This window comes from Jaculus jaculus, chromosome 4, assembly GCF_020740685.1.
Source record: "Jaculus jaculus isolate mJacJac1 chromosome 4, mJacJac1.mat.Y.cur, whole genome shotgun sequence".
Classification (NCBI taxonomy): domain Eukaryota; kingdom Metazoa; phylum Chordata; class Mammalia; order Rodentia; family Dipodidae; genus Jaculus; species Jaculus jaculus.
In genome coordinates, this window is record NC_059105.1 from 101,122,774 (window position 1) to 101,150,165 (window position 27,392).

The 27,392-nt window shown below is 36.7% G+C and overlaps 1 protein-coding gene across 2 annotated transcripts in view; it reads left to right on the forward strand.

The window, feature by feature from the left end:
• Lrp1b (LDL receptor related protein 1B) overlaps positions 1-27,392 on the forward strand; it is a 2,087,209-nt gene that overhangs the window by 1,945,507 nt on the left and 114,310 nt on the right. For both annotated transcript variants that reach the window (XM_045147485.1, XM_045147484.1), the window contains 5 exons: positions 3,608-3,733; positions 4,689-4,826; positions 7,037-7,171; positions 10,449-10,568; positions 12,024-12,265. In XM_045147485.1, coding sequence (XP_045003420.1) covers positions 3,608-3,733; positions 4,689-4,826; positions 7,037-7,171; positions 10,449-10,568; positions 12,024-12,265 — 761 coding nt within the window. The remainder of the gene's footprint in view (positions 1-3,607; positions 3,734-4,688; positions 4,827-7,036; positions 7,172-10,448; positions 10,569-12,023; positions 12,266-27,392) is intronic.

Here is a 27,392-nt window from a genome sequence, read left to right on the forward strand (position 1 = left end):
TTATGGCTATTTAGGAAGATTTAGAGTAGATGATTTTGAAATAAATAAGGGACATATAAAGATTTTTCACTTCACATCAAGTAGATGTTTTAAGGTAAAAAGTTTTTAAAAAGGTACGTAAATGAGAACAATTTGAATAACATGAATAGTAGCGTGATAAGTTACACAATAGTCTACTACCGATGTTGCTCAGAGAAGTGATATATACATATGCCTATTATCACAAATGTTAGACACTGTAAGGATTACTTAACAGTTAAACCAAAAATAATCTTTTAAAAAAATCATGTCTCCAAATTCAAGTTCCATTTGATGAACATTTCTCGGTACAAGTTTACGCAATGAATCAAGTGTACAACTTGAGACGTCAAAATAAAGCATAGTATATAGACACTTATAGACCTATCAATCAATTACAGTTTAAGATAAAATTGAAGAATTATAATAAAACTGGCTAAATTAAACTCTTGAAAGAAATGATGTTTTGGTCAGCATTGGGAGCATTCAAATCAATGCACATTTAGTCTTTTTGAAAAATAAGAAATCCAGTTTGCCACCATGTGCACCAATTATGCACTTATCTACAAGAATCACAAACTGTTTGTTACTACATCAGTGAAGAACAACTTTAAAAAAAAAATTACCAATGTTTACAGCTTTCTAGGAGACTGGTGATCTAAGATTATGAAGCTAAAATAGCAGTTGTCATGATGAGAAAGACATAGAACTGTGCTGGGACACTGGTTTTGGGGAAAAGGGCACTTGCTGTGCAAGCATGAGGAACTGAGCTCAGTCTCCAGCAGCCATAAAAATCTGGGCATTGGGCTGGAGAGATGGCTTAGTGGTTAAGGAACATGCCTACAAAGCCTAAGGACCCATGTTCTACTCTCCAGATCCCATGTTAGCCAGAAGCACAAAGGTGAGGCAAACACAAGGTCTCACATGCCCACTAGGTGGCAGAACCTCTGTGGCTGAGACCCTGGCATGCAAATTCTTTCTCTGTGTCTCTGTCTCTCTCTCTTTCTCTCTCAAATCTACATATATATGTATATATGTATATAATCTGGGCATGGCTGCACAAGCCTGTGGCCCCTAGTCTGAGGGAAGTGGAGAAAGAAGTATTGTTAGGGATCCCTGGTAAGCCTGAAATATTAGACCTTCATGTTCAGTGAGAAACTGTCTTAGGGAAATGTGCAGAATATTGAGAGAGGAAGACACTGACATTTTCCTCTGGCCTTGAGACCCATGCCTGTGAGTGTGCGAATCAACAGATACTTAGTTATACATCACATACAGCACAGTTACTGTTTGATTTGTTCATAGGTATGCTACAGATTATGCTACTATACTTGAATAAAGTTGAATGGAGAGAGAAAATAAAAACTGGCAGTAGGTCCTATGATGGAGAGCTTTTAGTAATTAAGGAAGAAGAAATGTTTACACAGTTTATGAGAAATTGCAATGAAGTATAGATATGACAATATTTGAGTCTCAAAATACCAATATTTGAAAATTTTTAAATTATATATGAAAATGTGGTATAAATTTCTGGAAACTAAATTATGATGTCTCCTAATATGTGATGGCATGTAGTTTAAGCAAATTATGAAATATTCCTAAAAGACCTGAAGGGCAGGGAGTGTATTTGAGAAAATGAACCACATTTTTGCAAAAGTAGAAGTCAAGCAGGAGTGTGGCATATGCTCATGAGCTGTCATAAAGTACACTGCTAGAACATTCCAAAGGACAATGTGTGGATCTGCAGGAGATATGGAAGAGATAATAAGATGTCTATTAGGCCATGCATAGTGTCTTACATTATATGCTAAAAGTGACAGATAGCTTTAGAAGAGAAAAAATAATGTACTAGATTCAAATTTCTCCTAGCCATGGGAAATGATTCTGAAAAGGTAGGACCCTTAGCAGATTAGATTATATGTAGTATTATGACAGCAACTGCTGGAGATGAAAGGTAGATGAGTACTTTAGGCACAATACCAACCAGAAGTTTTAATTAGAGTTGAGAGCCAGAGACAGAAATAGTTTAGCATAATTCCTATCAAGGTGAGAACTTGAAACAAAATATTCTAGAGAAAAAACATTCAGCCACCAGGGACAGAGTGTGGGAAAAAACCCCCCCAGGGGGTCCCCACGCTCTGCCCGAATAAGGCGACACCCCAAATCACTCACTCACGAGAAGCGGTCTTGATGCAAACTGCAAGAGGATTTTATTCCAAGCGCGCTGGGGCCCACAGTCGTACACCGCACAGGGGTAGAGGACTGCAGAGCCCCGAATGCAGGAATGGGGTAGTTTTTATAGGGTTTCTAACAAAGCCTGTGTATTAGACCAATCATTATTTAATATCAGGAGCCCCTGCAGGGTGTTAGCCAGTCAGTTTGTGCCACCCCACAGTTTCTAAGCCAATTAGTTTACTTTGCTCAAGCCCCTCATGGACCAATCACTCTCTTATGACTATGACCTTGGTGGTCAGCGTTTGCGCAGGTCCTTGGGTGGGAGTAGCAGAGTATGGTACCAGTCTCCTGTGACCTTGGAGGTCAGCACTTGTGCAATTCCTTAGGTGGGGGTAACAGAGTATGGTATCAGCCTCCTATGACCTTGGTGGTCTGAGGCAGGCTGCTACAGCCTATGGTGCGAGTTACTAAGGCTTACAGTGTAGGCTACTAAGGCTTACAGTGTGGGCTATTAAGGCTTATGGTGCAGGCTATTTACAGAAACTAAATAAGTGGTTTACTTTATTATTTATTTCCCATCCCTGAGGGCTATCTCATGCCCTTTTTACCTAGTTTTATATTAGGAGTGGGCTCTGATACAATGAGAAGAGGGATTCTTTACTTGCTTCTGACAGAGAGTAAAACCTGGAGTTTGAGGTATGCAGGTGGCCCGCTTAAGCTCCCTTTGGAGCGTGATAGTATTTCTGAGCTTCTGAATTCTTGGGCCTTTCAAGAGCACTGGAGATCATCACATGAGAAGATAAGGAATACTTGGAAATATGTCCTGCCTTCAAGAGATGGAAGAATAATTTGTAATAGGTGAAAAGTCCCCTGACTTTCATCATCCCACACATACACTAAAATAAGTAATAAAACATACCCCTTATGAACTTAAAATACATAACATATTTATTTATACAGAGGTTTAGAAACCCATATATAACAGCATAGAAAATTTTTTTCTTCCCAATGAATGCCTACTTTCAATGTGTTAACTGAAGCCTCCATCCATCTCTGCAAAGCTGGCCTTTGAGAGAGCTTAGTGCACTGCCATGGAATCTAAGTCATCAACAGAAATGAGCTTGGTATACATAGTGGTCAGCTTCTGGCAATGAGTTCATGAAGTCTGAATCGCTTCCTTGTCCCATTCACAAACTTCCTCTGTACACATTGTCTGCTCCTAATGCAAACAACACATCAGAAGCTGCCATAGTCACTAGTGCTTCAAGTGTCCAAACCTAGTAATTTTCCTAAGGATATTTAGAAAAGCTGGATGACCAATGTTAGGCAAAACAATGCACATTCTTAATGAGCCAGCAAAACAAAGGAGCTGCTGGAGTTTTTCTGTTCTGTTTGTTTTCTTTTGCATTTTCAGTCAAATTTCTTTGCCCACCAACAAGACCTCACAGATGCCGAAATAATCGAATATGTCTGCAGTCTGAGAAAATGTGCAATGGGATTGATGACTGTGGTGACAACTCAGATGAAGATCACTGCCATGGTAAATCTGTTTCCTAAAGAAATAACTCATTTAGGGACAAATATGAGATTAAAGGATGATTGAATGCTTAAAGTTATAGAAAAAAATCATATGCATGTATGAAGAGTTTTTGCTCCAGGTATTTGAGCTTCTAACAGAGTATAAAAGCAACATAATATTTTATTTGAATAGCAAAGATATGCGGGTTTGTCCAGATTTCCCCACTAGAACACTTCTTTCTGGAAAACACTAATATCATGAGAAACATAATTCAGTTGTCAAGATTCTTTGAGGACCAGGGGGATCTGTCAGTCAAAAACTACTTGCCTTGAAAGAATAAGGACCTGACTTCTCACTGAAGAGCCCATTTGAAAGAGAAAATTCCAGACATAGTGTGCATACTTTCCATTATCGGTGTTAGGGGGTAGAAACAGGCATGCTCCTAAGGTTCACTGTTCAGACAGTTTAGCTGAATGAGGTGAATTTTAAGCTAATGACAGTGCTTAAGAAACGTTCTCTATCCTCCACGTGTGTGCTCACATACACCATGCATATCCAAACACACTTGTGTATCTTTCCCACACACACCACAGATAAAAATGAAAATTTAAAGTTTTCACGATAGTTGTCTGAGGGGATGTGCTTATAGGGTTATGTGTATGCATGATTCCTTTCTCACAATTCTGAAATTCAAAGCATCTCTGCATTTTGGTCAACAAAATAATGTGAAGGGATAATTTAATATGATCTTATTTAATGCTGTTAATTCTACTTTTGTTATATATGCAAACATTTTTTGAAAAATGGGGTTTTGTTAATTATAGATAAGACAAATTTGTCACATTTACAAAATTTGAAATTTTATACTTTTCCGTATAGCACCTAGAGCTCGAAAGGCAGAAGAGCCACAGTTTTTGGAGTACATGGTGTTGAATGATTCCATGTAGCACTAACCACTTTTCAAATGCTCCTATAGGTAAACTGACACATAAAACAAAGCCTTGTAAAAATGACGAGTTTGCCTGCAGTAACAGAAAGTGCATCCCCATGAGCCTGCAGTGTGACCAGCACGATGACTGTGGAGATGGTTCAGATGAGAGAGGCTGCAGAATGAGTGAGTGCTCTCTGGTCAACAAGTTCAGAAATACATAAGACCAACCAATGTCCAAACATCAGACTTATTTCCTCCTGTGAGGAAAAATTGCTCTCAAACATGTGCTTGAGTCAGATCTTTGCCAAAGGAATATCACTTAAGAGTTTACTTAATTCTAGAAGAATGAGCTGGAAGAGTTTAATTTTGCAATGAATATCTTTATTAGAGATTAGTTGAGAAGTTGATATCAAATTCATATTTTATATTAATAAGATACTCTATACTGTTTATTGTATTCCAGTAATTATAAATCTTGTGATATTTGGTTGAATGATAGCAAAATCAAAAGACTTAAATAATTATTTATTATTATGTTTTTAATAATTATTACTGACTTTTTTTAAGAAGGCTTTCTTCAATTAAAAAGCTATGGTACTTAAATGAAAAGCTGTGTGTATTAATTTCATGTTAATGTATAAAATTTTACTTCCTACATTGAAGAAAAATGTAGTTGGGGAAATAGCAGAGTTGGTAAAAATGCTTATCTTGCAAGTAATGAGACCTGACTTTAACCTGGAGAACCCATGTTAAAATGCTGTGGGTGGTAGGATTTCCTTTTAATCCCAGTTCTATGGAAGCAGCATGTGTAAATCAGGATTAATTTGAGGCTGTCCAACAATAGCAGTTTGCAGTCAAGGAACCCGCAGCTGTTCAATCCAGGAGTCTGGATGCCTCAGCAGTCCCAATTCAGCACTGAAGGTCTGGAGGCTTCCTGGAGAGCCCCTGGTCTTCAGTCCATGTTGGTCTTCAGTTCACACTGAAAAACAGCAGGCAGCACCAGCAGCCAGGTAGGGGGAGGGGATACTTTTCTTCCTAGGGCTTCCTTAGTTAAAGCCTCCCTCCAAGAGGTGCCATGCACTGTGGGGGAAGGGCTCACCTCCCTGGGGGAAGGATTCCTCCTTTAGTTAATCCTTCCAGGAAGCAATCTGAGAAACCCATTTAGGAATGTCTGTGGATTCCTAAACAGATCAAGTTGACACAAAACTTAACCATACTACAGAGACAGGTGGTATCTGTGGCTCACTGGCCAGCTAGACTAGCCTAATTGGTGAGCTTCAGGCCAGTGAGAAAACTAGTCTCCAAAAGAAAGAAAATAAGAAGGAAGGAAGGAAAGAAAGAAAGGAAGGAAGGGAATAGAGTTTGAAAGAAATGGCAGGATTCCTCCATACACATTCACATTCATGTGAACATACACTCCACGCATACACATTTGTATCCACACAGCATGAAAACACATAAATATATAAGAAGAAAAGAAAAATAATTATGATGAATAAATTCATAACATGTTTATAAAAGTTACAAGTTCTACACTTGTATATGTTATTTTCAAACACCTAAATTGTTTCCCACTGTGTTAGGATTGCCTCCAGGTTATAGCCACTTACATCATAACCATGCTATCATGTCACTCATATATTTCAATTGACAGCAAAATATTCATGAATCAATAATGTTTAATAATATATTAATAATCAAGGTTCTATTATTTCTCTACATGTGATCTCTTCAAATAATCTAGAATAATATACTGTACCACTATATTAATATCTCTCCCTCTCATCTATTTGCATTTAAAAATGTTTTCTTGAAAGGAAGATAGATTAAATTGGTTCTACTCTACTGACAACTACAAATAAGTTTAACTGTATTCTAATGGTCTTGAAACTTCTGACAGTGGGAGCATACTCCCCACTGGGTGTTAATTTTCATTTTTGTGTTCTGGCTCAAAAGTTAGCACACGCTGCTGCTAATTTAGCCCACTGCCTGGAGTAGCATTGTAGTTCCCTGATTAAATGCAGGAATACTAAGTATGGAGTAGTTATAGAACCTGTCATCTCCAGGTAGAATCTTGGCAAGACTTTGGTACTTAATGAAGGATGTAGTTCTCATAAATCTCATTTATAATCACTGACACATTACTCCCCTTTGGAAAGAGGTATAGCTTGACAACTACTGTAAATACCAGACCTTGGCAGCTTTCTCTAAACTATATCTAATGTTAGTTACTTCAATATTTATTTGCCTCTTTACCTTTATAAGAGTGTGGCTCCAGTGCCATAATCAGACTTTTAAAATGAATTACCTATGCAATAATAAATGCCACTAAAAAAACCTCCTAATTCTGAAATGAGAGTCATATTAGTTTTGATCATGTTTTTGAATTCTAGCTACTCCTGAATATACCTGTGCAGATAATGTGAACCCATGTGGAGAAGATGCATACTGTAATCAAATAAAAACATCTGTTTTCTGTCGCTGTAAGCCTGGATTTCAGAGAAACATGAAAAACAGACAGTGCGAAGGTAGATTACATTTCCTCAACAGCTCCCTCTTAAATCCTCGGGTTAGACAGACTCCCAGGGCTGCTAAATTGTAAGAAGACAGGGGATTGATTTTCATCAAAATGGTGTGTATCTATGGGATACCATCTCACTTAGGAGAAAGTCTCTAGGGTCAAGAGCCTGTTTGTTTGTACAGCTAAGCTAACCATCCCTGGGACTGCAAAGCCCTTTCTGTAGCAAATTCAAACCTGCAGGAATCCCAGTTATGTTGTAACAATACTATTTTGAAATGCAAATAACAAGATTTCTAGTTCAGGAACTATTGGAGAATTAAAATCACTGCATGAGAGAATGTGTATGATGATACATTTACAGAGTGGCACATTTGAAATGCTATGATAGATAATTTACACTGAGAAAATGTTAAGTTTTTGTTTTAACACAATGTATTAAACAGTCCTCAAGATTACAATATATCTAAAATTCCAAGGTCTGCATCCTAATGAGTCTCTGTCAACTTGCTAAAGATCATGTAAAAATTAGACTTATAACACAAAGAAAATACCACATTAAGTTGTATATAAGTGTAATTTATATTGTGATATTAATTGTAGACTTGTGACATACAGCCCAATATTCACTTATAAAAGTTTTTTTTCTGATTAAACCAATATTTGTATTCATATTTATTTGTTATTGTGATTCAGAACAAACTCAAATTATCAGTCTGATTTATTCAAGGTAAATGAAAATTATGATTTCTTTTCTTTTCCAGTTATATCTAAACACAGAGATTCATGAAGATTTTCAGTGCTGATAGTATCAATTTTCTAAAATTTATTTGGGAATAGCAGGCTCTGTTGTCTGTGCAATACATGCTGACTAAACTTAGAAATGCTGCTGTCAATATATCTTTTTTTACTTTTAATTATAGTCCCAGGAAAATATTTCCACAGGCTAGATTTTTCATTTTAAATAGTTTTAATCCACTATTTTTATGTACTTTACTTGTGAATATGATTAACTTCTGAATGCTAATTAAGTTTGCATCTATAATATATAAATGTTGGTAGTAAAGGAAGCAATTTTCATTTGTTCTATAGAGTAAGATATTACCTAGATTTTATAATTTAAATTATCAACACCTTTCATTTATTTATTGAAATAAAGTGAAACAAATGCTGTTTAGTATTAAAAAAGTCAAACCACCAGTTAACGTAACAAAAGAGGAACAGAGACAAGAAAGAGGGAAAAGCGAAGTAGTAAGTTGTCAACAATTTCTAGCAGACAGGCACTATTGTGGTGTTGCTCAAATGTGGAATTAGTACAGATACTTCATAAGTTTATGACTTAGGTCTCCTTCCACAAGATGAGGGCAACAGTAGCATGCTGGGCATTACAGGTCACTTTTGGGGAGCTGATATATTATTAAATCCTGTGGGGTTCCCCAGAGGGGTCCCTGCTCAGGGCTGTCTACGCGACCCCAAGAACACTCACGCAGGACGCTCTCAATGCAAACCGCACGAGGTTTATTGAATCCAATGCATCGGGGCTCAACACAGATTCCTCTCGCAGGAGGGGTGAAGAGCCCCTAGCAATGGGTTTGGTCAGCTTATATAGGCTAAAACCACAGGTATGCAGAGTCATACGGGCTTTCCAGCCATGGGTCCCTCTGATTGGGTGGGGCCCACGGGGTGGGCTCGTGTCTGGGGGCTTCAGATATGTGTTGACCGTTGATTGGTTGTGTCCAGGTGGGGAGTTATCTTAATGAGAAACTCGAGTTCCTGGAATTTAGGCATTGCATAAGGCATACAAAAGGTCAGGTTCCTCATGGTATACTTTTTACAAAATGGAGGCAGTTGCAAAATGGCAGTTCTGTGATTCAGTGCAGCAGCAAGCAAGCCATATTACAGAAGCTTAAAAAGGCAGGTTAGCAGAGCAACTAGAAAACAGGGCAGCAGAAATAGGGCAACTTTTATCCTTTCAATCCTATAGTTTTAGTGCAATTTGATTTTATGCCAAAAGTAAACCACAGAAACAACTCTCTCTAAAGAAAAGTATTTGTTTTAATTTTAATGGTTAAGTGTTGATAAGATGCACTTTACTTTACCCCTAAATAATCTTTATTAAAACAAACAAATATGCTTTATCTGTTTATCTTTTTCAATAAAACAGAGAAATGAGTTGTCATTAGAATATTTAGGCTGTCCTTGGATAGGGTAATATAACATAGACAACAGAATAGGAAAATCTGAGTTTCAAACTTTTGCTGTGTCATTTGCACTTTTCACTGAGAGGATCCTGGTTTTAGCATTGCAGATCCTCACACAGAGAGCATTAGTGAATGGTAAAGAAAGAATTATCGTGATTGGCTGAAATTTGCTTTCTCTAATTTGAGGCAAAGCCTTTTCCTACAGATCTGTTACATAATGGGGACAACTATAGGTTATGAAGTGAATAGGTAAGAGTAACAATTGAGGACGCTTATTTATTTATTTATTGCTCCGACAAAGGAATATTTATTTATAAATTGGCATGTATGGTTTTGTTTTTGTTTAGTTTTAATGTAATCCTTAATCTGACATACTCTTGATATGTATGAGCCAAGAAGTTTGCTAGATATAGATCCATATCTTCATCTTCTGTTATGCATTGTGAGAAATATGTTCATAAAAATGACGACAACATAATTTAAGATCACAAAGACCTGACTCTGAAGTGGATGATATGAACATGTGGCACATTTTTGAAGCATTTTGAGCAATGCTATAAGAAAGGAAAACATCAGAGAAGCAGAGGGCTGAGTCATCATTTTTAGGCACCAGTCACAGGAGAGGAACATCTTGTCTCCAGGTGGATCTTGGGAGAGATGTAGAAATGCTGTCTATGAAAATAGGCAAGGACAAAGAAAGAGCCGATGACATATGCAAAAGAATGGAGGCAGGTTATCGAAATTTGCCTTGAAGAAGTCTTGAGAGTTTCATTTGATTGAATGGAGACAGCAGAGAATTTTCAAATGCATATTTTAATATTTTAAGTGGGATAAAATAATATAAAATAACTGATTAATTTTTAAATGGAAACTATATGCAAAAAATGTGCCTCTCTAGAATGTGCCCAGCTCTGACTTCTGTCATCAGCACTGGAAAAATATGGTCTACAAATTAGACAAAATATTTTTTAAAATTGGAATAAAGTGTTAAGGAAAGAAAAATAATTTTGGCTTTTTTGAAATGTGAAAGAATGGAAGTATACATTGAAATTTATGATGATGCTATTTTGAGTTCTTCTTTTATAGACTTTAATGAATGTTTGGTGTTTGGCACATGTTCTCACCAATGCATAAACATAGAAGGATCATATAAATGTGTCTGTGAACACAATTTTCAAGAAAGAAATAATAGCTGTATAGCAAAAGGTAAGATGCTTCACATTGCATTTGGTGATAGCTTCATTCTAAGTTATATAAATATATAATGTATCTAATTGTAATCAACTTAGCTATTTTATTAACTTTACAAATAATTTTTGGTATAGACACAAAATATGAAATGCATTTTATCACATTTTTAATCTTTGTGCTGGGAACTTCAATGCATTCATAGTTCTGTATAAAATATGTAATAAATTATCACAACCTACAGTTACCCTATTTTCCTTTAGAACACAAAAATTTGTTCCTTTTGTGTATGCATATTATCTTTTTAAATAACATGGTTTAGAATGGTTTGTAGAAATTGTTGTATATATACATATATATATATATATATATATATATATATATATATGAATATATATTTATCAAAAAGAACAGAATCAATAGAATATATATTACAAGGGTGATTTTATTAGATTGGCTTAATTGTTAGAATATGGGTAGTCCAACAATGACTGACAGAGATACTGAGAATCTGAAGGGTGCACAATCAATAAGCCTGGATGCTTCAGCAGTCTTAACCTGGTGTTAAAGGCCTGGAGGTTTTGTGGAGAGATGGTAGGCATCATTCCACATTGAAAGAATGAAGAAACTGGGTTCAAATGTCAGTAAGAGATTGCAACAAAAAGGTACTTGCACTTGCTAGCAAAGATCAAGGGCAGCCAGTCAACACTACTGCTTTATCCTGGAATTCATATGCAACCCTCCCAAATGCGCGCGCGCGCACACACACACACACACACACACACACACACACATATCTGTACTCACATTAGTACTTTACTATTCTCTCAGTTTGAAAATTATATTACTACTATATTATAGGTATCAAAACTATAGGAAAGAATACTCCATTAACATAATTCTAGATAAATTAGGAATTGTGATTTCTAAAGACTAAATTATAATAAAAATAAAACAAGTTGGGATATAACTTAGTGATAGAGCCCTTGCTAAGTGTATGCAAAACTGACTTGAATCCCTAGCACTGCAAGAATTAAAATAGAATAATTAAAGATATATGAATCCAGGAAGAACAGACTTCATATCTCAATTTTTCATTTCTTAGTCACAATTAGTGATCACTTGGGTGCACTGACTGAATAAATGCTCAGAGAATTTGAGGCTTAATATACCATGTAGCATGTGTATATAGAAAACAAGAGTGTTGAAACAGTGTTTTGTGGCTTGCCAAGGACAATAAAAATTATAAAGTAAGAATTATGCTAAAAACCGTTTATTATAATTACAGTAAATGTTTGAAAAGTGTTTAAAATAATTCAAAAGTCAAGAAGACAAAATGATATTATAAAGATGGGTTGATTTTTATTCTAGAATAAACTGTTTATAACATTTCAAGGTAATATAAAAGTACATTACTGCTTTTACTTTAGTTGAAATTTACTTTATTTTTGTATTTTATGTAATAATCTCCAGGCTCTGAAGATCAAGTACTCTACATTGCTAATGACACTGATATCCTGGGTTTTATATATCCATTCAACTACAGTGGCGATCATCAACAAATTTCTCATATTGAACATAATTCAAGGATAACAGGGATGGATGTATATTATCAAAAAGATATGATTATTTGGAGTACTCAGTTTAATCCAGGCGGAATTTTCTACAAGTTGATCCATGGCAGAGAAAAAAGGCAAGCAAACAGTGGCTTCATTGTAAGTAAATAACATTCAGTATGTAAAGGCCAGACCTTCCCACCCATTGCTTAAGAGAAATCACACTCTCCAATAAGAATTATGATAATAAATTATGTTCCCAATATTCTCCCTACTTATAAATATAGTAGTCTGTCTTTTTAAAAATGTTATGCTTTTGTTTTTAATACATTGCCTTAGTTATTAAGAATGGCAATGAAAAGTGGCCCTTATGGCTAACTGCTGCTTCTTAACGTTTGTATGTCCTCGTATTAAAAACACAGGGTTCAATGATTGAGATGGGAAGGTAATATGATGGAGAATGGAATTTCAAAGGGGAAAGTGTCAGGGGTGAGGGAGGGAATTACCATGGGATTTTTTTTTATAATCATGGAAAATGTTAATAAAAATTTAAAAATTAAAAAAAAAAAAAAGAATGGCAATGAATAGTACCTAAACTTTCTTGACTATTTTAGATTTTATATATGTGGTACATATATAATGTGAACAAATCATGATGTGAACATCATGAGTTGGAATGTGAAAATAGGTTCACTTTTTTACATTACAAAATAACACAATACAGGGAAAATTGTTTCAATTTTGAGAGTATCAGAAATACATCTCCAGGGCAAAAGTTTGATGGGAGGGTAAATTTTTCTTCTTTCTCCTGATGACTGAGTTTTATAGACCTTCAATGCTTTTTGGTATATGATGGACATGCTGATTATTGTGGTTATTCTTTTCGAGAAAAGGACAGAGAATACTAGTTTTTAAGGAGCCAGACTTTCTTCCATATAACCAAAAAGTCAAGGACTATCACAACAGGATGTAGTTGAAGGTTTATACTTAGAGCATAGGAACTGGTCAAAATGTCGTCACTACTCTGCACTGTAATCTATCATAAATATTTAAGCTACACTAATACCATTTCATTCAAGATTGGAAAACATTTTTAATGTTATTAATATTAAATAATGATATGCTGGTTTTAAAGAAGTTAAGGTGCTATAGCAAAGGAAGAACAAAATTAGGTCATGAATTCAGCCTCTGATTCAAAATTAGGTCATGAATTCAGCCTCTGATTAAATTGTTTGCAAATGTTCATATGTTATCCGAGTTATTTCTTCAAATTTTCCTGACCCAAGCAAGGCTAAATAACACTTTAATATTATTTTTTCATTTTTATTTATTCATTTGAGAACAACAGATATACGGAGAGAGAAAGAGGCAGATAGATGGAGAATGGGCACGCCAGGGCCTCCAGCCACTGCAGACGAACTCCAGACGCATGCGCCCCCTTGTGCATTTGCCTAACTTGGGTACTGGGGAATCGAGCCTCTAATCGGGGTCCTCAGTCTTCACAGGCAAGCGCTTAACTGCTAAGCTATCTCTCCAGCCCCTAAGTAATACTTTAACTTCCCATTTAGAATATTTAACAGACACAGATAAGAAGTTTACATCATTCTGCCTTCCTTCCAAAACTATCCCCTTTCAATCTGACCAAAAGGCTGACTCAGAATCATTTATAACATTAACTGTATCTCAAAGAATGGAGGCCAACTTTGCTGTTTCCAGATCATTTTATTCTTGTTTATGATGCAACAATATGCAATAGACTTAAAATGTCTGCCTTTGAAGTTTGCCCCTTTCTCTACTAGCTTTTTAGCTTCTCTGTGCCACTTCATGTGGTATCAGTGAGTCCATGAGGATTGTAATTCATATATAAAAAATATATATATTTATATAAAATCATATGAAATTATTACAGAAATATTACATGTAATAGAATGATATTTATTATTGCTCATTGGCTAGATGTAGCTTGCCATTAAGAGCTGAATGGTTGATTGGGTTGACTAACAAGATGCTCTTTGCTACATATTGTCATATTAAGATGACTTACTTGTAACTCACATGTCTGGTTCAATGCTTGCACCTACCCTTGATTAACTATAATGTAATTTTTCAGATCAAATGACTTCACCTAATTTTGTCCTTAGGGAGGCTAGTATAGAATCAGTGTTCTTTAATAAATACAATATTTTGTAATTTATAAGCTACATTCATTTAATATTTATAGCTATGTTTTTGCTTTACATAGGAAGTCATATGCATTCATACTTTTAATTATTTTTTTTATTAACTAGTTTTGTACTCAGTGAATACAGTCAGTTTGGTACCATTATTAGACTCATCCGTGACCTACCCTCTCCCCTTCACCCCTCTTTGTTGAGGTATATGAGTCATGCATTGTGGAGTTAGCCCACAGTTACAGGTAGGATAAATGCTTCTGTGTATCAAGACCCAACATGTGGCTCTGACATTCTTTACACCCTCTCTTCCACAAAATTTCCCTGAGACATGTTGAGTTCATTTTTGGTCTGCTTCAGTGATGAGGTGTTGGGGCCTCTGGGTGTCTGGATCTATGATTTGATAGGAGTTGATTTTTCTCTGGGTTGACCTCCTTCATCCTTGTACTGGTACCTGGTACACTAAGTTAAAAAGCAAACTTGCTTGTTTTTCCAATTATTCTTAGTTTCAGCCGGGGCCCTTTTGAGGTATGATGGGTTGGCTTTCTCCTTAGGATCTACATCTATCTGAAAAAGAGAAGCAGATTCTCCAACAGAGAGTAAGTTAGCACCAGACAAATGAGATAACCCTTACTTTCTTTATAGAGAACTTAATAGGTGTAGGCCCTCTTGTAGCCCACCATTGATGGTAGCTTGATATTGGACAGTGGGCTTATGTTTGGATATGGTTCTGACTTGTTTCCCAGCTCCAGCTATGGGTCCTGTACCACTGAGGGGATCACATAGATGAATTGAGAGCAGTTGGTTCCCCACCATGGCTGTGTGCCACTATTGCACTTATGTGGGCATCACAACAGGTTATTTGTTGCTAAGTAAATTAGACCATGACTTGCTTGGACCGAAACTGGTCATTTTCCCCCAGTCACCCACATAGCACCTTCTGGCACTAGACACACTCTCAGCAGACTGACACTCTTCCAGCTTCCAGCCATGCCATTCCATTTTATGTGTCAACCACAAAAGGTGTCTTCAGCAGTAGGGTCTTATCAGTAACATTTGGTGGGTCATCAAGTACTCTGACAAAAGTCTGTCTTTCTTTTAGGAAGCCTTGTAGTTCTCTCTGATCAAAAGCTCATTGTGGATGATAGCCACATACTGGTACTGGGAGTTACAGGTCAGTGACCACTAAGAAAAAGAAGAAAAATATAACTATTATAAAAGAGTTAGAAAGAAAGAGAAAGAGAGGGAGAGAAACTATAGAAGATTAAGGCCAGTCTTCATCATACCCTCTCCAGTGTCTTGTGGCTCAGGAGTTCCCTCTAAGGGCCTGGTGAAGGTTCAGCCATTTGGTCTGCCTTTAGGATATAGAATTTTATGGTACCATTGCCTTTTGGGTCTACATTTGTGTTTCCCACTCCCTCCGTTTCTCTCCCCTCCCTCCTCACCCCTCCCATTGCCTAGTCTATGAGATAATTGCTAGGTATGTAAGGCATCTTGGGTAGATTCAGGTTAGGTGCTGTAGATAAGTGAGACTACGGGGCGATTTTTTTCCTGTGATTGGATAAATTCACTGAGAATGATCTGTTCCAGGATCAAACATTTTTCCTCAAATTTCACTGTGTCATTTTTTTCTTACTGGTGTATAGAATTCCATTGTATAGATATACAACATCTTAGTTATCCATTCTTCTAGTGATGGACATCTGGGTTGATTCCAGCTCTTAGCTATTACGAATTGAGCTGCTACAAACATGGTTGACCAAATCTCTATGGCCTGTGGTTTGAAGGTTTTACAGTAGATGCCCAGTAAGGGAATAACTGGGTCTGTTGGTTCCTCTATAGTCAGCTTTTTCAGGAGTATTCATATTGCTTTCCACAGTGGTTGTACCACCTTAAATTCCCACCAGCAGTGGATGAGTGTTCCTACTTTCCAACACTCCTCACCAGCATTTATTTTCATTTGATTTTTTGATGTTTTCTATCCTTACTGGGGTAAGGTGGAATCTCATAGTTGTTTTGGTTTGCATTTCTGTGGTTATTAGGAATGATGAACATTTTCTTAAGTGTGTTTGCCATTTGTATTGCTTCCTCTCTGAACTGCCTGTTGAGCTCTTAGCCCCATTTTGTGAGTGGGGTGTTTGACTTTTTACTGTTTAGATTTTTGAGTTCGTTGTAGATTCTAGAGATTAGGCTTCTGTTGGTTGGATAACCAACAAATATTTATTCCCATTCTGTGGGTAATCTATTGGCTTTGCTTATTGTATGCTTGTCTGTAAAGAAATTTTCATTCACTTGATAAGTAGAGAGTAGCCTTTTTTGTCTTTTTGATTATTTTTGGTTTAAAGTCTATTTTATCCAATATTAATATAGCTATGCCTGCTTGTTTCATATTCCATTTTGCTTGGAATATTGTTTTCCACCCTTTCACCCTGAGGAGGTGTCTGTCTTTAGTGGTGAGGTGAGTTTCTTGAAGACAACAGATTGAGGGATCTAGTTTTTTGATCCATCCTGTTAGCTAGTGTCTCTTGATGGGTGAATTAAGACCATTAATATTTAGGTTAATGTCTGTGAAATTTGATTTGATCCCTGCCATATTGTGATGGTACATGTGGGTTGGTGTTTTCATGGACTTTGAAGATTTTGTGCCTACTCTGAGTTTGGTTAATGTGATCTGCTTCTTGTAGGCATTTGAGTTTGATTATTTGTTTCTTCTCGTTGGAGAATTTCCTGAAATACTCTCTGTAGGTTTGGTTTTGTGTTCATAGAATTGTAAAGCTGAGTTTTGTCATGGAAAGTTTTTTTTTTTTTTCCACCAACTATAATGGGGGATACTATTGCTGAGTAGAGTAGTTTGGGTTGGAAGCCATAGTTTCTTAGACTTTTCAGTTTTTCATCCCAGGCCCTTCTAGCTTTCAGTGTTTCCTTTGAGAAGTCTGGAGTAATTCTGATGGGGTTACCTTTAAAAGTGGTGTGCTGTCTTTCCCTAGCTGCTCTAGGATTTTCTCTTTGGTGTCAGTGTTTAGTCTTAATGACAATATGTCTTAGAGAGTTTCTCCTTTGGTCCAGTCTGTTTGGAGTTCTGTTGGCATTTTGTATTTTGCTAGGCCTTTCTTTTAAGAGGCTGGGGGATTTTTCTTCAATTATTTTGTTAAATAAGTTCTCCATGCCTTTGGTCTGAATTTCCTGTCTTTCTGGTATTCAAGTGATCCTGATTTAGATGTATCCCAAAATTCTCTCATGTTCTGTTCACAGAAACTTTTGAACTTACTAAAATTTTTGAAGTCTTGAACTGTTTCTTCCATCTTGTCTTCCAGATCAGAGTTTCTATCTTCCACATGGCTGACTCTGTTCTTGAGAGCTTCTAGAGAGTTTTGAGCTTGGTCAATTAGGTTTGCATTTTCTACTACTTTTATATGTATAATTTCCATCCCTCTGTCACTCTCCCTTTTCTCATCATTTTCTCATTTTCTTGATGCTCCTTGGAATTCATCCTTGCATTTCTTTATGTCTTCATTTAGCACTGCCAGCTGATTTTTGAGGTCTTCTTCTTCTTCTTCTTCTTTTTTTTTTTTTTTTTTTTTTTGACTCTCCCTCAGGTCTCTTAACTGTCTTTGAACTCTTTCCATTTTCTTATCTATTAGGTCTAATCTAGCGATGGCAGCATCCACACAATTATCAGTCCTTTGTTGCTTTCCTGCAAGTTCTACCAGTAGCTTGGTCAGGGTTGCATTGCTTATAGCTTTATTTTTGTGTTCTGATCCTAATGCTTCTTTTATATTTGGATTAGCGATGTGCATTGTAGGACTGGGTGATCTAACTGGATTTTCTTGCATTTGATTTTTCATGTTATTCTTTTGTGCTGTGGTCTTCCCATCACAGTGTATGGGCATGTAGGTGGGTGGATCCGCCTGGGCTCAAGCACAGTGGGAATCTGAAGCTGCCTGTAGCCGTTGCCAAGCAGCCTGGGCTTTGTCTCTCACTTGCCAATGCTGCCTGAATGCCTGCCTGGCCTATGTGCCAAAGTTGCCTGAGCTCTGATTCGATAATGTGTCAAAGCTGCCTGCACTTTCACTAGGAGGAACACTGAGGCACCAAGCACTTAAGCAACCCAAACTCTGATGGGGGAACACTGGGACTCAGAAGCAGTCTGCAATCCCGCACAACAGGACAATGCTGGACGCAGGCATGACAGACAGGGAGGGGATGGCGCCTGAGCTGGCGCAAGTGAAAGAAGAAGTCTGGACTCATGTGGCAGTTGCACTGGGCCTGGGCTGGAGTGAATGTGCAGTAGCTGGAGCAGTAAGTGAGCTAGTGGGCGGAGCTGTCTAAGCTTCCACATGCAGGGATGGATCAATGTGTCGGTTGTTTGGCATGCAAATTTATCAAAGGAGCCTGAGCTCCAATGGGCCAGCAGGTGTAGCCTGGCCAAGGTTACTCGTGGGCAGGGGATGCAGGGCAATCGCCCCTGTGCAGTGAGACAAGTGGAACTATGTTGGCCTGGGACCCTTTTCCTACAGTAAGTGTGAGAGTTTCCTGAAGCTGGAGCTGTGGGAATGGCGGCTGCTTGGGGAGAGGGAAGTGCTACCCACCCACTAGGGAATCAGTGATTCCCTGTTTTTCCCCCTCGTGCCCTCCTACTGGCAATCTATTGGAGATTGCTCTCCCCTAAAAGACCCAGTGACCCTTAATGTCTTGCCTTTCTTTCCCGGGGATCTGTGGTGCAGTTAGATGGTAGCCATTTTGGCCATAATTCCGTATGCATTCATATTATATTTATTTATTTATAATATTGAAATTATAAATATTACTTTTGGGGGGTTCAAGGTATGGTTTCACTCTATTGCAGGCTGACCTGGAATTCACTATGTAGTCTCAGGGTGACCTTGAACTCTGGCTGATCCTCCTAACTCTGCCTCCCCAGTGCAGGGATTAAAGGTGTACACTATCATGCCTGGCTACATATTTATTAATATGTCTATATTTTAATCTATATTTTAATTTCACGATAAAATCGTTCATAAACAATAGCATAGATATTGATTACATTTTGTGAATAGAACATGAAACATAATTTACTTTTGGATGCTAGTGATAGGTGTGTTATATTATATAGACTTTTCTTCTCTTAGACTTGTCATGACTAGAAACATTTATGAGGAAATGAAGCTGATAACCATTGCTGTAGTTCTGTTGGCATTGCTGGTAGAAATCACCCAACCAAGAGCAGCTTCTGGGAAAAAGAGATTTATTTTGGCTTATAGACTTGAGGGGAAGCTCCACAATGGCAAGGGAAAATGATGGCATGAGCAGAGGGTGGACATCACCCCCTGGCCAACATAAGGTGGACCACAGCAACAGGAGTGTATGCCAAACACTGCATGAGGAAACTGGCTATAAAACTCATAAACCCACCCCCAACAATACACTCCCTCCAGGAGGCATTAATTCCCAAATATCCATCAGCTGGGGACCTAGAATTCACAACACCTAAGTTTATGGTGGACACCTCACTCAAACCACCACAACCACTGAAGTACATTTTCTATTGAAGAGCCCATTAAATCTGGCTAAATATCATGGTCATAAAGTTAAGGCTAAGACATGAGCTTTGTATTAGTCTTTAAACTAGTTTTCACAATCATTTCTGTCAATGGATTTTTTAAAACACTGAATTTCATATATTTTTGAAGGCAATTGTGGAATTTTGCTCCTTATATTTTTGTCAATCCCTAGTACCCTAATATATAAAGATGGAATAATCTATTCTTACCACCTTAATTTTTTTTTATCTAAAAAGCAGCTACAATATTGAACTAGACAATTTTACAAGTCACTCCACATAATTTTAAAAATATGTGCAACATATTGTACTCTCCTGTTATTGGACAAGTGAATGATTGTATTGTCTGAAATCCATTTTGTATGAAATAAGTAACTTTCTATCCTTATGAATAATTCTCAAATGTGCTTTCTGACAGTCACCAGCTAGTTACCAATTAATTCAATGATCATGCCACCTATTTTATCTTCTAAGTTATGACACCAATATTAAATGAATCTGACTGAGACTTCCCCACGCCTTAGAAAATAAAACCCAAGAATTTTTCCCTTGGGTGATTGTGGTACACTGATCTTAGTATCTGAAAATACAGGCCAAGGGGGGAAACATACCAAGTTAAAAAATGTGTACATTAGCAGTAGCCCCATTTTCAATGAAGAGGGGAAAAGAAAGTTAATCCTGTTGCCAGGCATGGTGGCACACACCTTTAATCCCAGCACCTGGGAGGCTGAGGTAGGAGGATTGCCAAGAGATCAAGGCCATTCTGAGACTGCATAGTGAATTCCAGGTCAGTCTGAGCTAGAGTGAGACCCTACCTTGGAAAAACAAAGCAACAACAACAACAAAAAAAAAGTTAACTATGTTAAAATTGGCTGTCTTCTGGAATATGTGAGGCCTTGTTAGTCCTTTGCCACTCCTCATTGAAATATTGGCTGGCTGAAGCTTCTCCACAGCTTCTAACAGTTTAGGACTACTATCACTCTGTCATTCCCATATTCAAAATTATAGCATTATATAATTCTCTATTTATTCCTACAGCTCCTTTCTTTCCTCTGCCCTCTTTTCTGGAGTGTTTCCCCAGACTTAAGAGGAATAAATATAATGTTTTATTTATTCTAAGGGTTTTTACAAGCTATGAGACTCTGAAGAAACTGTTGGCCTCCTGCAAGCTGACAGTGACACTAATCACTGGGTGTAAGCATAAATATTTGGAGGGCAATTTAACGGAGACATCATGATTATTTAGCAACGAATCAGCATAGGGTCTATGGCCTTCCAAACCATAGGCTTCTGACCAGGTTTACAATATGAGATGTGAATTCCTTCCATGAGACAAATTCAGAGCCATTCAGAAAGTAGTTGGTACCTTCATAACAGTCATGCCACCACTATTGCACTAGTGAATATCTTGTCTGGAAGGTCAGTCCTATAGCATGCAGGGTCCACAGTTGAGTATGACTGTTTGCAGTTATCACCAATAACCTGGATAGAACTTTCTTTCTAGTGAAAGTTGGGGAACAGGGTATAAGCTTTTGGCTCAATTCCAGGTCAATACCTCTATATCCTAAAACCAAAGGATATTCTGTTTTAAGCAATAGTATCTAGGTCTTATGGGTAGACAACAAGAATGGTGATATCCTATCATTTTGGGACTCTTGGGGTCTCATTTACTAACAATTTGTGGGGAGGTAGCCAACCACTAGTGCTGGGATTTTCATGTAATAATTTATGACTTCTGGAAGTGGGCTTATCCACTCATGCAAGGTACCTCTATTAAAACTCCATCTTTAATGTTATTGTTTAATTAGCTTGCAAAGTAGCAGCTTTCCTTAAAGTTTTTTTCATACTAATTAGTTTCAGTTGACCCTCTTCCACCACTTCCTCTCTACCATCTCCCTGCCTCTACCTAAACATTACTACCCACAACGATTTTACCACATTTTAATAATACATTTATTTTAGGGGAATATGTAGATGGCTCAGCAAGTAAAGCACTTGCTCAGCAAGCATGAGGACCTCAGTTCAGATCACCAACTTCTAGTAATTGAGGCACATGTCTTTAATCCAAGAATTTGGGAGATGAAACAGGCAGATTGTTGGGCAGTGCTGTCAGCTACACTGCTCAAATTTGTGAACTTGGGTTTAGTGAGAGTCCTGGTCAATCAGTTAAGTGAGGAATCATTGAGGAAGATGCCTGACATTTACCTTGTCTTGCTATGTACATGAAAACATGCACATCCATCAGCCCACAGTATGAAAGTACACATATATGACCATCTATACAAAAACACATTTATACCATGAATACAAATACATTGAAATCAATAATACTATTAATGATACTATCTTTGCCTTGGGACTTTTTACAATCCAACCTAAATAAATATCCTGTGATTTGTCCAATGATTGTGAAGGCATCATTAGTGTCTTATAGCACTGAGACCTCAATCACTTATAGTTGTACAGTGTGCATCCCATTCTGTTGAGTTTTTCATTGGTTTGCACAACATTCAAATTGTGAGGTATCATTATGCGATTTCCAAATAAAATATGTTTAGTTTGATTCTCCTCCATCCTCATTCCCCAGTTCCCTCCATCTTAATTCTACCCTTCTCTTTCCTTGTCACCTTTCTGCTTTCATAGAACCTGCCTTTTGTCACCTCCCACTACCTCAATATCAAATTTTAACTTCTCTTGGACATCTTTCTGGCCCATTAAGCTTTACCCATGTTACTGCAACTTATCTGCAAACATATACACATTGTAAGCTAAGACTCACATATGACACAGAATATGAAGTTTTTGTCTTTCTGACTGAGGGTCACCTTGATTGATATAATACATTTAAGAACCATTCATTTTCCCACAAGCTTCATAATTTCATTTTTCTTTATAGCTGAGTGAAATTCCATCATTTATGTATTTTCATTATCTATTCATCTGTTTATGTGCATCCATGCTGGTTCCATTCTCTTGTTACTTTGAATAGAGCAGTGATAAACATGGACTTACAAGTAAGTAGTCTCTGTGGTAGGATGGAAACCTTTGGGTAAAGGCCCAGGTATAGCTCAGTCATCCAGCAACTCTATTTGTGAGGTGCTGAGAAACTTCGGTAATGATTTCCATGACTATATTAGTTTGCCTTCCAAACAGCCCACATTCTTGCTGGCGATTATTGTCAGTCTTGATGAAAGACATTCTGACCTGGGTGATTTTTTCCATTGTAATACATTTTATGTTATAATTCTTTTAAAAAGCTACTGGAAATTCTTGCCATATGCCAAAACTTTAAAAATATGTGAGAAAACTAAAATCAGAACTGAATGAGGGATGCACTTAATTATAGATTACTTTGTGAGAAACCTATACCTATTATAGAATTACTATGATAAATTTACTAATAATGAGTTATTCTTATGTGCCTAAAGTTGCAGTTAATCATACATTGTTTACCCCATTGAAATATGTAATAGTTTGGATTCATAAAAATTTCATGTTTTTGCAAAAGTTTAATTTCAATGTTTTTTTTTCTTTATTGTAGCTTATAGTATTATACAGGGTAATAGGATGTTGTGAGTACCGTTTTTTTTTTTTTTTTTTTTTTTTGTTTTTTTCGATTTTTCGTGGTAGGTTCTCACTCTGGTCCTGGCTGACCTGGAAGTAACTATGTAGTCTCAGGGTGGCCTCGAACTTTTGGTGATCCTCCTACCTCTGCATCCCGAGTGCTGGGATTAAAGGCATGCGCCACCACGCCATGCTGTGAGTACCTTTTTCTCTAAAAGCTTTACTCAACCAAATTTTTATGGTTATTAAGACAGTTGAGAGATAAAGAATTCTTTGGAGCATATAATCAACTTGTAAGTAAATATTTATGTAGACTTGATATAAACATTAATGATCTGAGAGATGTATTTTAGTTTGTATTCTAATGCTTTAGTGTAATGGTAATGTATTTTCTCTTCTCTCTGTTGCCATCATTTAGTTGGAAACTTACAGTCTCTTTATTTTTAAGTAACAAGATGAATGAATATATATATTAGTTTTTTGAGGTAGGGTTTCACTCTAGCCCAAACTGACCTGGAATTCTCTATGTAGTGTCAGGGTGGCCTCAAACTCACAGTGATACTCCTGCTTCTGCCTCCTGAGTGCTGGGATTAAAGGCATGTGCCACCATGCCTGGCCATATACATCTTTTGTTAACAGGAAAGAGTGATATATTTTCAGGGGGAAGAAATGACTTCATAAGAAAATCAAAATTTAAAAAGGAAAATATAATATGATTATCAAGATCTAACATATAAGAAAAAATAACACTATCTTAATGGTTTAAATGTTTGGCAACATGCAGACTCAGTTATATGCAATTATATTCCCATTTATAAAAAATTTCATCACACCACATCATTCTTTTAAAATATATTTCTTCTATTGTGATATATATGTGCATGTATATAATATAATTTTATCTTTATTTTATTACCTCAATAACACTCTTTAATCTCTTCCCCTCATTTAACATACTTTTTCTTCCATATTAACCCGTATCATACTTTCTTCATTTCATGCTTTGCTTTTTTCTTAACCCCGTTGAGTTAAGTTAGGGATTGTTTGCATGATCCATGATCATCGGTGGAAGGTTATTTACTGTGGAATGGGCAGCTTACTCCTGGCTACAGCACGGACACCTGGCTTCTCTCCCAGCTGTCATTAACTACCATTGAGTTGGAGGTGTGGGGTCTCGTGTACTCTTCCCCCTTCAGTAGTGAAGTATTGACAGGCTCAGTCTTGGGATGAAAAGCACACTTGATTTTTTTACGTCATTTTCAGCAACCTCTATTTTCTTTAACTGTGGCATCTCCCAGCCCTCGTTATTATTTTTTTTTCTTTACATTACAGTTTTGATGGATTTTCTCCTTTCATTCCTCTTCCCTAATCTTGCTCCCATCTTTCCCTCTCATGCTCTCCTGTCTCCAGTCTTCCCACTTAGATGTTCTTATCACCTTAGATCTATTACCTTCCCTATGCCTCTTTCTTACAGTCTTTTTGCTCCTTTTCTCATAGGCCTGTTTTTAGTTTCCTGGCACCTACATACTCACCCCCACAATAACACATGCAGATAAAGGTTTGAAGCTAGGATCTGCAAATAAGAAAGAAGATAGGTATTGTCTTTCTGTACATGGTGACCTCACTTATAGTTTCCAGTTCCATTATTTTTTGCAATTTTTTTCCACTTTTCTTTATGGATACTATTTTATTGTGCATATGTACCACATTTTCATTATCTAATCATCCACTGATTACCATCTAGGCTAATTTAACTTTCTAGTAGTAGTGATTAGAACAGCAGTAAATGTAGATCTATCTAGTAGGGTGTAGAATCTTGTGAGTATATGCCCAGATGTAGTAAAACTATGTCATAAGTTAGTCCTATATTTAGTATTTTGAGAAATTCCTACACTGATTTCTATAGTGGTTGTATACGTGCACACTCTCACCAACAGTGAACATGGGCATCTCTTTCTCAACATCCATGTTGTTACTTGCTTTCTTGAATTAATGTTTACTTGTCTTGAATGAACACATTCATTCTGACGAGGGTGAGATGCAATCTCAAAGAAGTTTTAATTGGTATTTAGCTGATGCTAGGCATGTTGAACATTTTATAAAATATATACTGGCCATTTGTATTACTTATTTTGAGAGCTCGCTGTTCCCTTCCTTATCTCACTTTTTTTTTTTTTTTTCTTTGTGGGAGGGTCTCACTCTGGCCCAAGCTGAGGTGGAATTCACTATGTAGTCTCAGGGTGGCCTCGAACCTGTGTGATCCTCTATGTACCACCATGTCTAGCTCACATTTTTTGATTGCATGATTTGTTTTCATGTTGTTTAGTTTTGTGAATATTTTTAATGTTTGGTAGGCAACTCTTCTCCCATTCTGTTGCCTGTGTCTTCACTCTGTTGGCTGTTTCTTATGATGTACAATTTTTTTTCTTAATTTCATGAAGTCATATTAGTTAATTGCTGACCTTTTTTTCTGACAACTGTAGTCATGTTCAGACAGTTCTTTCCTATTTATATTTCTTGAAATGTTTTACTTAGATTTTCCTCTAGTAATTTCATAGCTTCATGTCTCATGTTAAAATCTTTGTTATATTTGATGTATTTATTTTTGTACATGGTGAGATACATGATTTAGTTTAGGTTTTTTTTTTTTTTTTTTTGTTTTTTCTGTATGTGGCCATCCAATTTCTTAAGCACCATTGTTAAAGAAGTTATCTTATGAGTACTTTTGTGAAAAGTCTGGTATCTGTATTTGTATGGGTTTATGTATGGATATTCTGTTCTGTTCTGTGGGTCTACATGTTCATTTTTGTGCCATTACGATGCTGCTTTTGTTACTATGGATCTTTAGTAAAGCTCCAAATCAGGCATGGTAACACCTACTGCCATCTATTTTAATTTCCTTTGTTCTTCCTTTTCTTTTTTTTCCTCTTCTTTTTTTTTTTTTTTTTTTTAATTTTTGCAAGGGATTACTTTGGATACATGAAGTATTTTGTGCCTCCAGATGAACTTTACCATTATTTTTCTATTTCTGTGAAGAATGACATGGGGATTTTGACAAGAATTATAATTGAATGTCTAGATTGCCTTTGGTAACATATCCATTTTTACAATATTGATTTTTAAAATCCTCAAGACATCTTTTTGTGTCTTTTTAATTTCTCTCTTGAGTGTTTTTAATGTTTTTTTTTTTTTCCTTTTTTTTTTGGGTGGGGGTTCTTTGGAGGTAGGGTTTCACTCTAGCTCAGGCTGACCTGGAATTCACTATGTAGTCTCAGGGTTGCCTCGTATTTACAACAATCCCCCTACCTCTACCTCCTAAGTGATGGGATTAGAGGCATGAGCCATCACGCCTGGCTTAATGTTTTTATTATTATTATTACTATAGTACTCATTCATTTTCCTAGTTAAGTTTATTCCTTGGTATTTTATTTATTTCTGGGAAATTATAAATGGGGTTGCTGCTCTGACTTCTTCCTAAGCTTGTTTGTTATTAGTATGTAGAAATCTAGACATTATTTTTTGTATGTTAATTTTGTAAACTGCTACTTTCCCAAAGTGCTGGTCAGTTCTGATCTTTGTGATAGAGTCTTAAGGTATCTTATACATGCAATAATACAATCTGTAAATAAGGACACTTTTATTTATTTATTTATTTATTTATTTATTTGAGACAGAGAGGGAGAGAGAGACAGAGAGATAATTGCCATGCCAGGGCCTCTAGCCACTGCGAACGAACTCCATACACATGTGCCACCTTGTGCTGCTGGCTTACATGGGACCTGGAGAATAAAACATTGGTCCTTAGGCTTCACAGGCAAGAACCTTAACTGCTAAGCCATCTCTTCAGCCCAGGATACTATTATTTTTATTGGTCTTATTTGTTTCTGTTTTATTTGCTTCTCTTATCTTACTGTGAGATAGTTTATGGAAACATTTTATGTGTGTTTCTCTCAATATTTTATTTCAAAAGACATTGCTGGTTGCTGTAGTA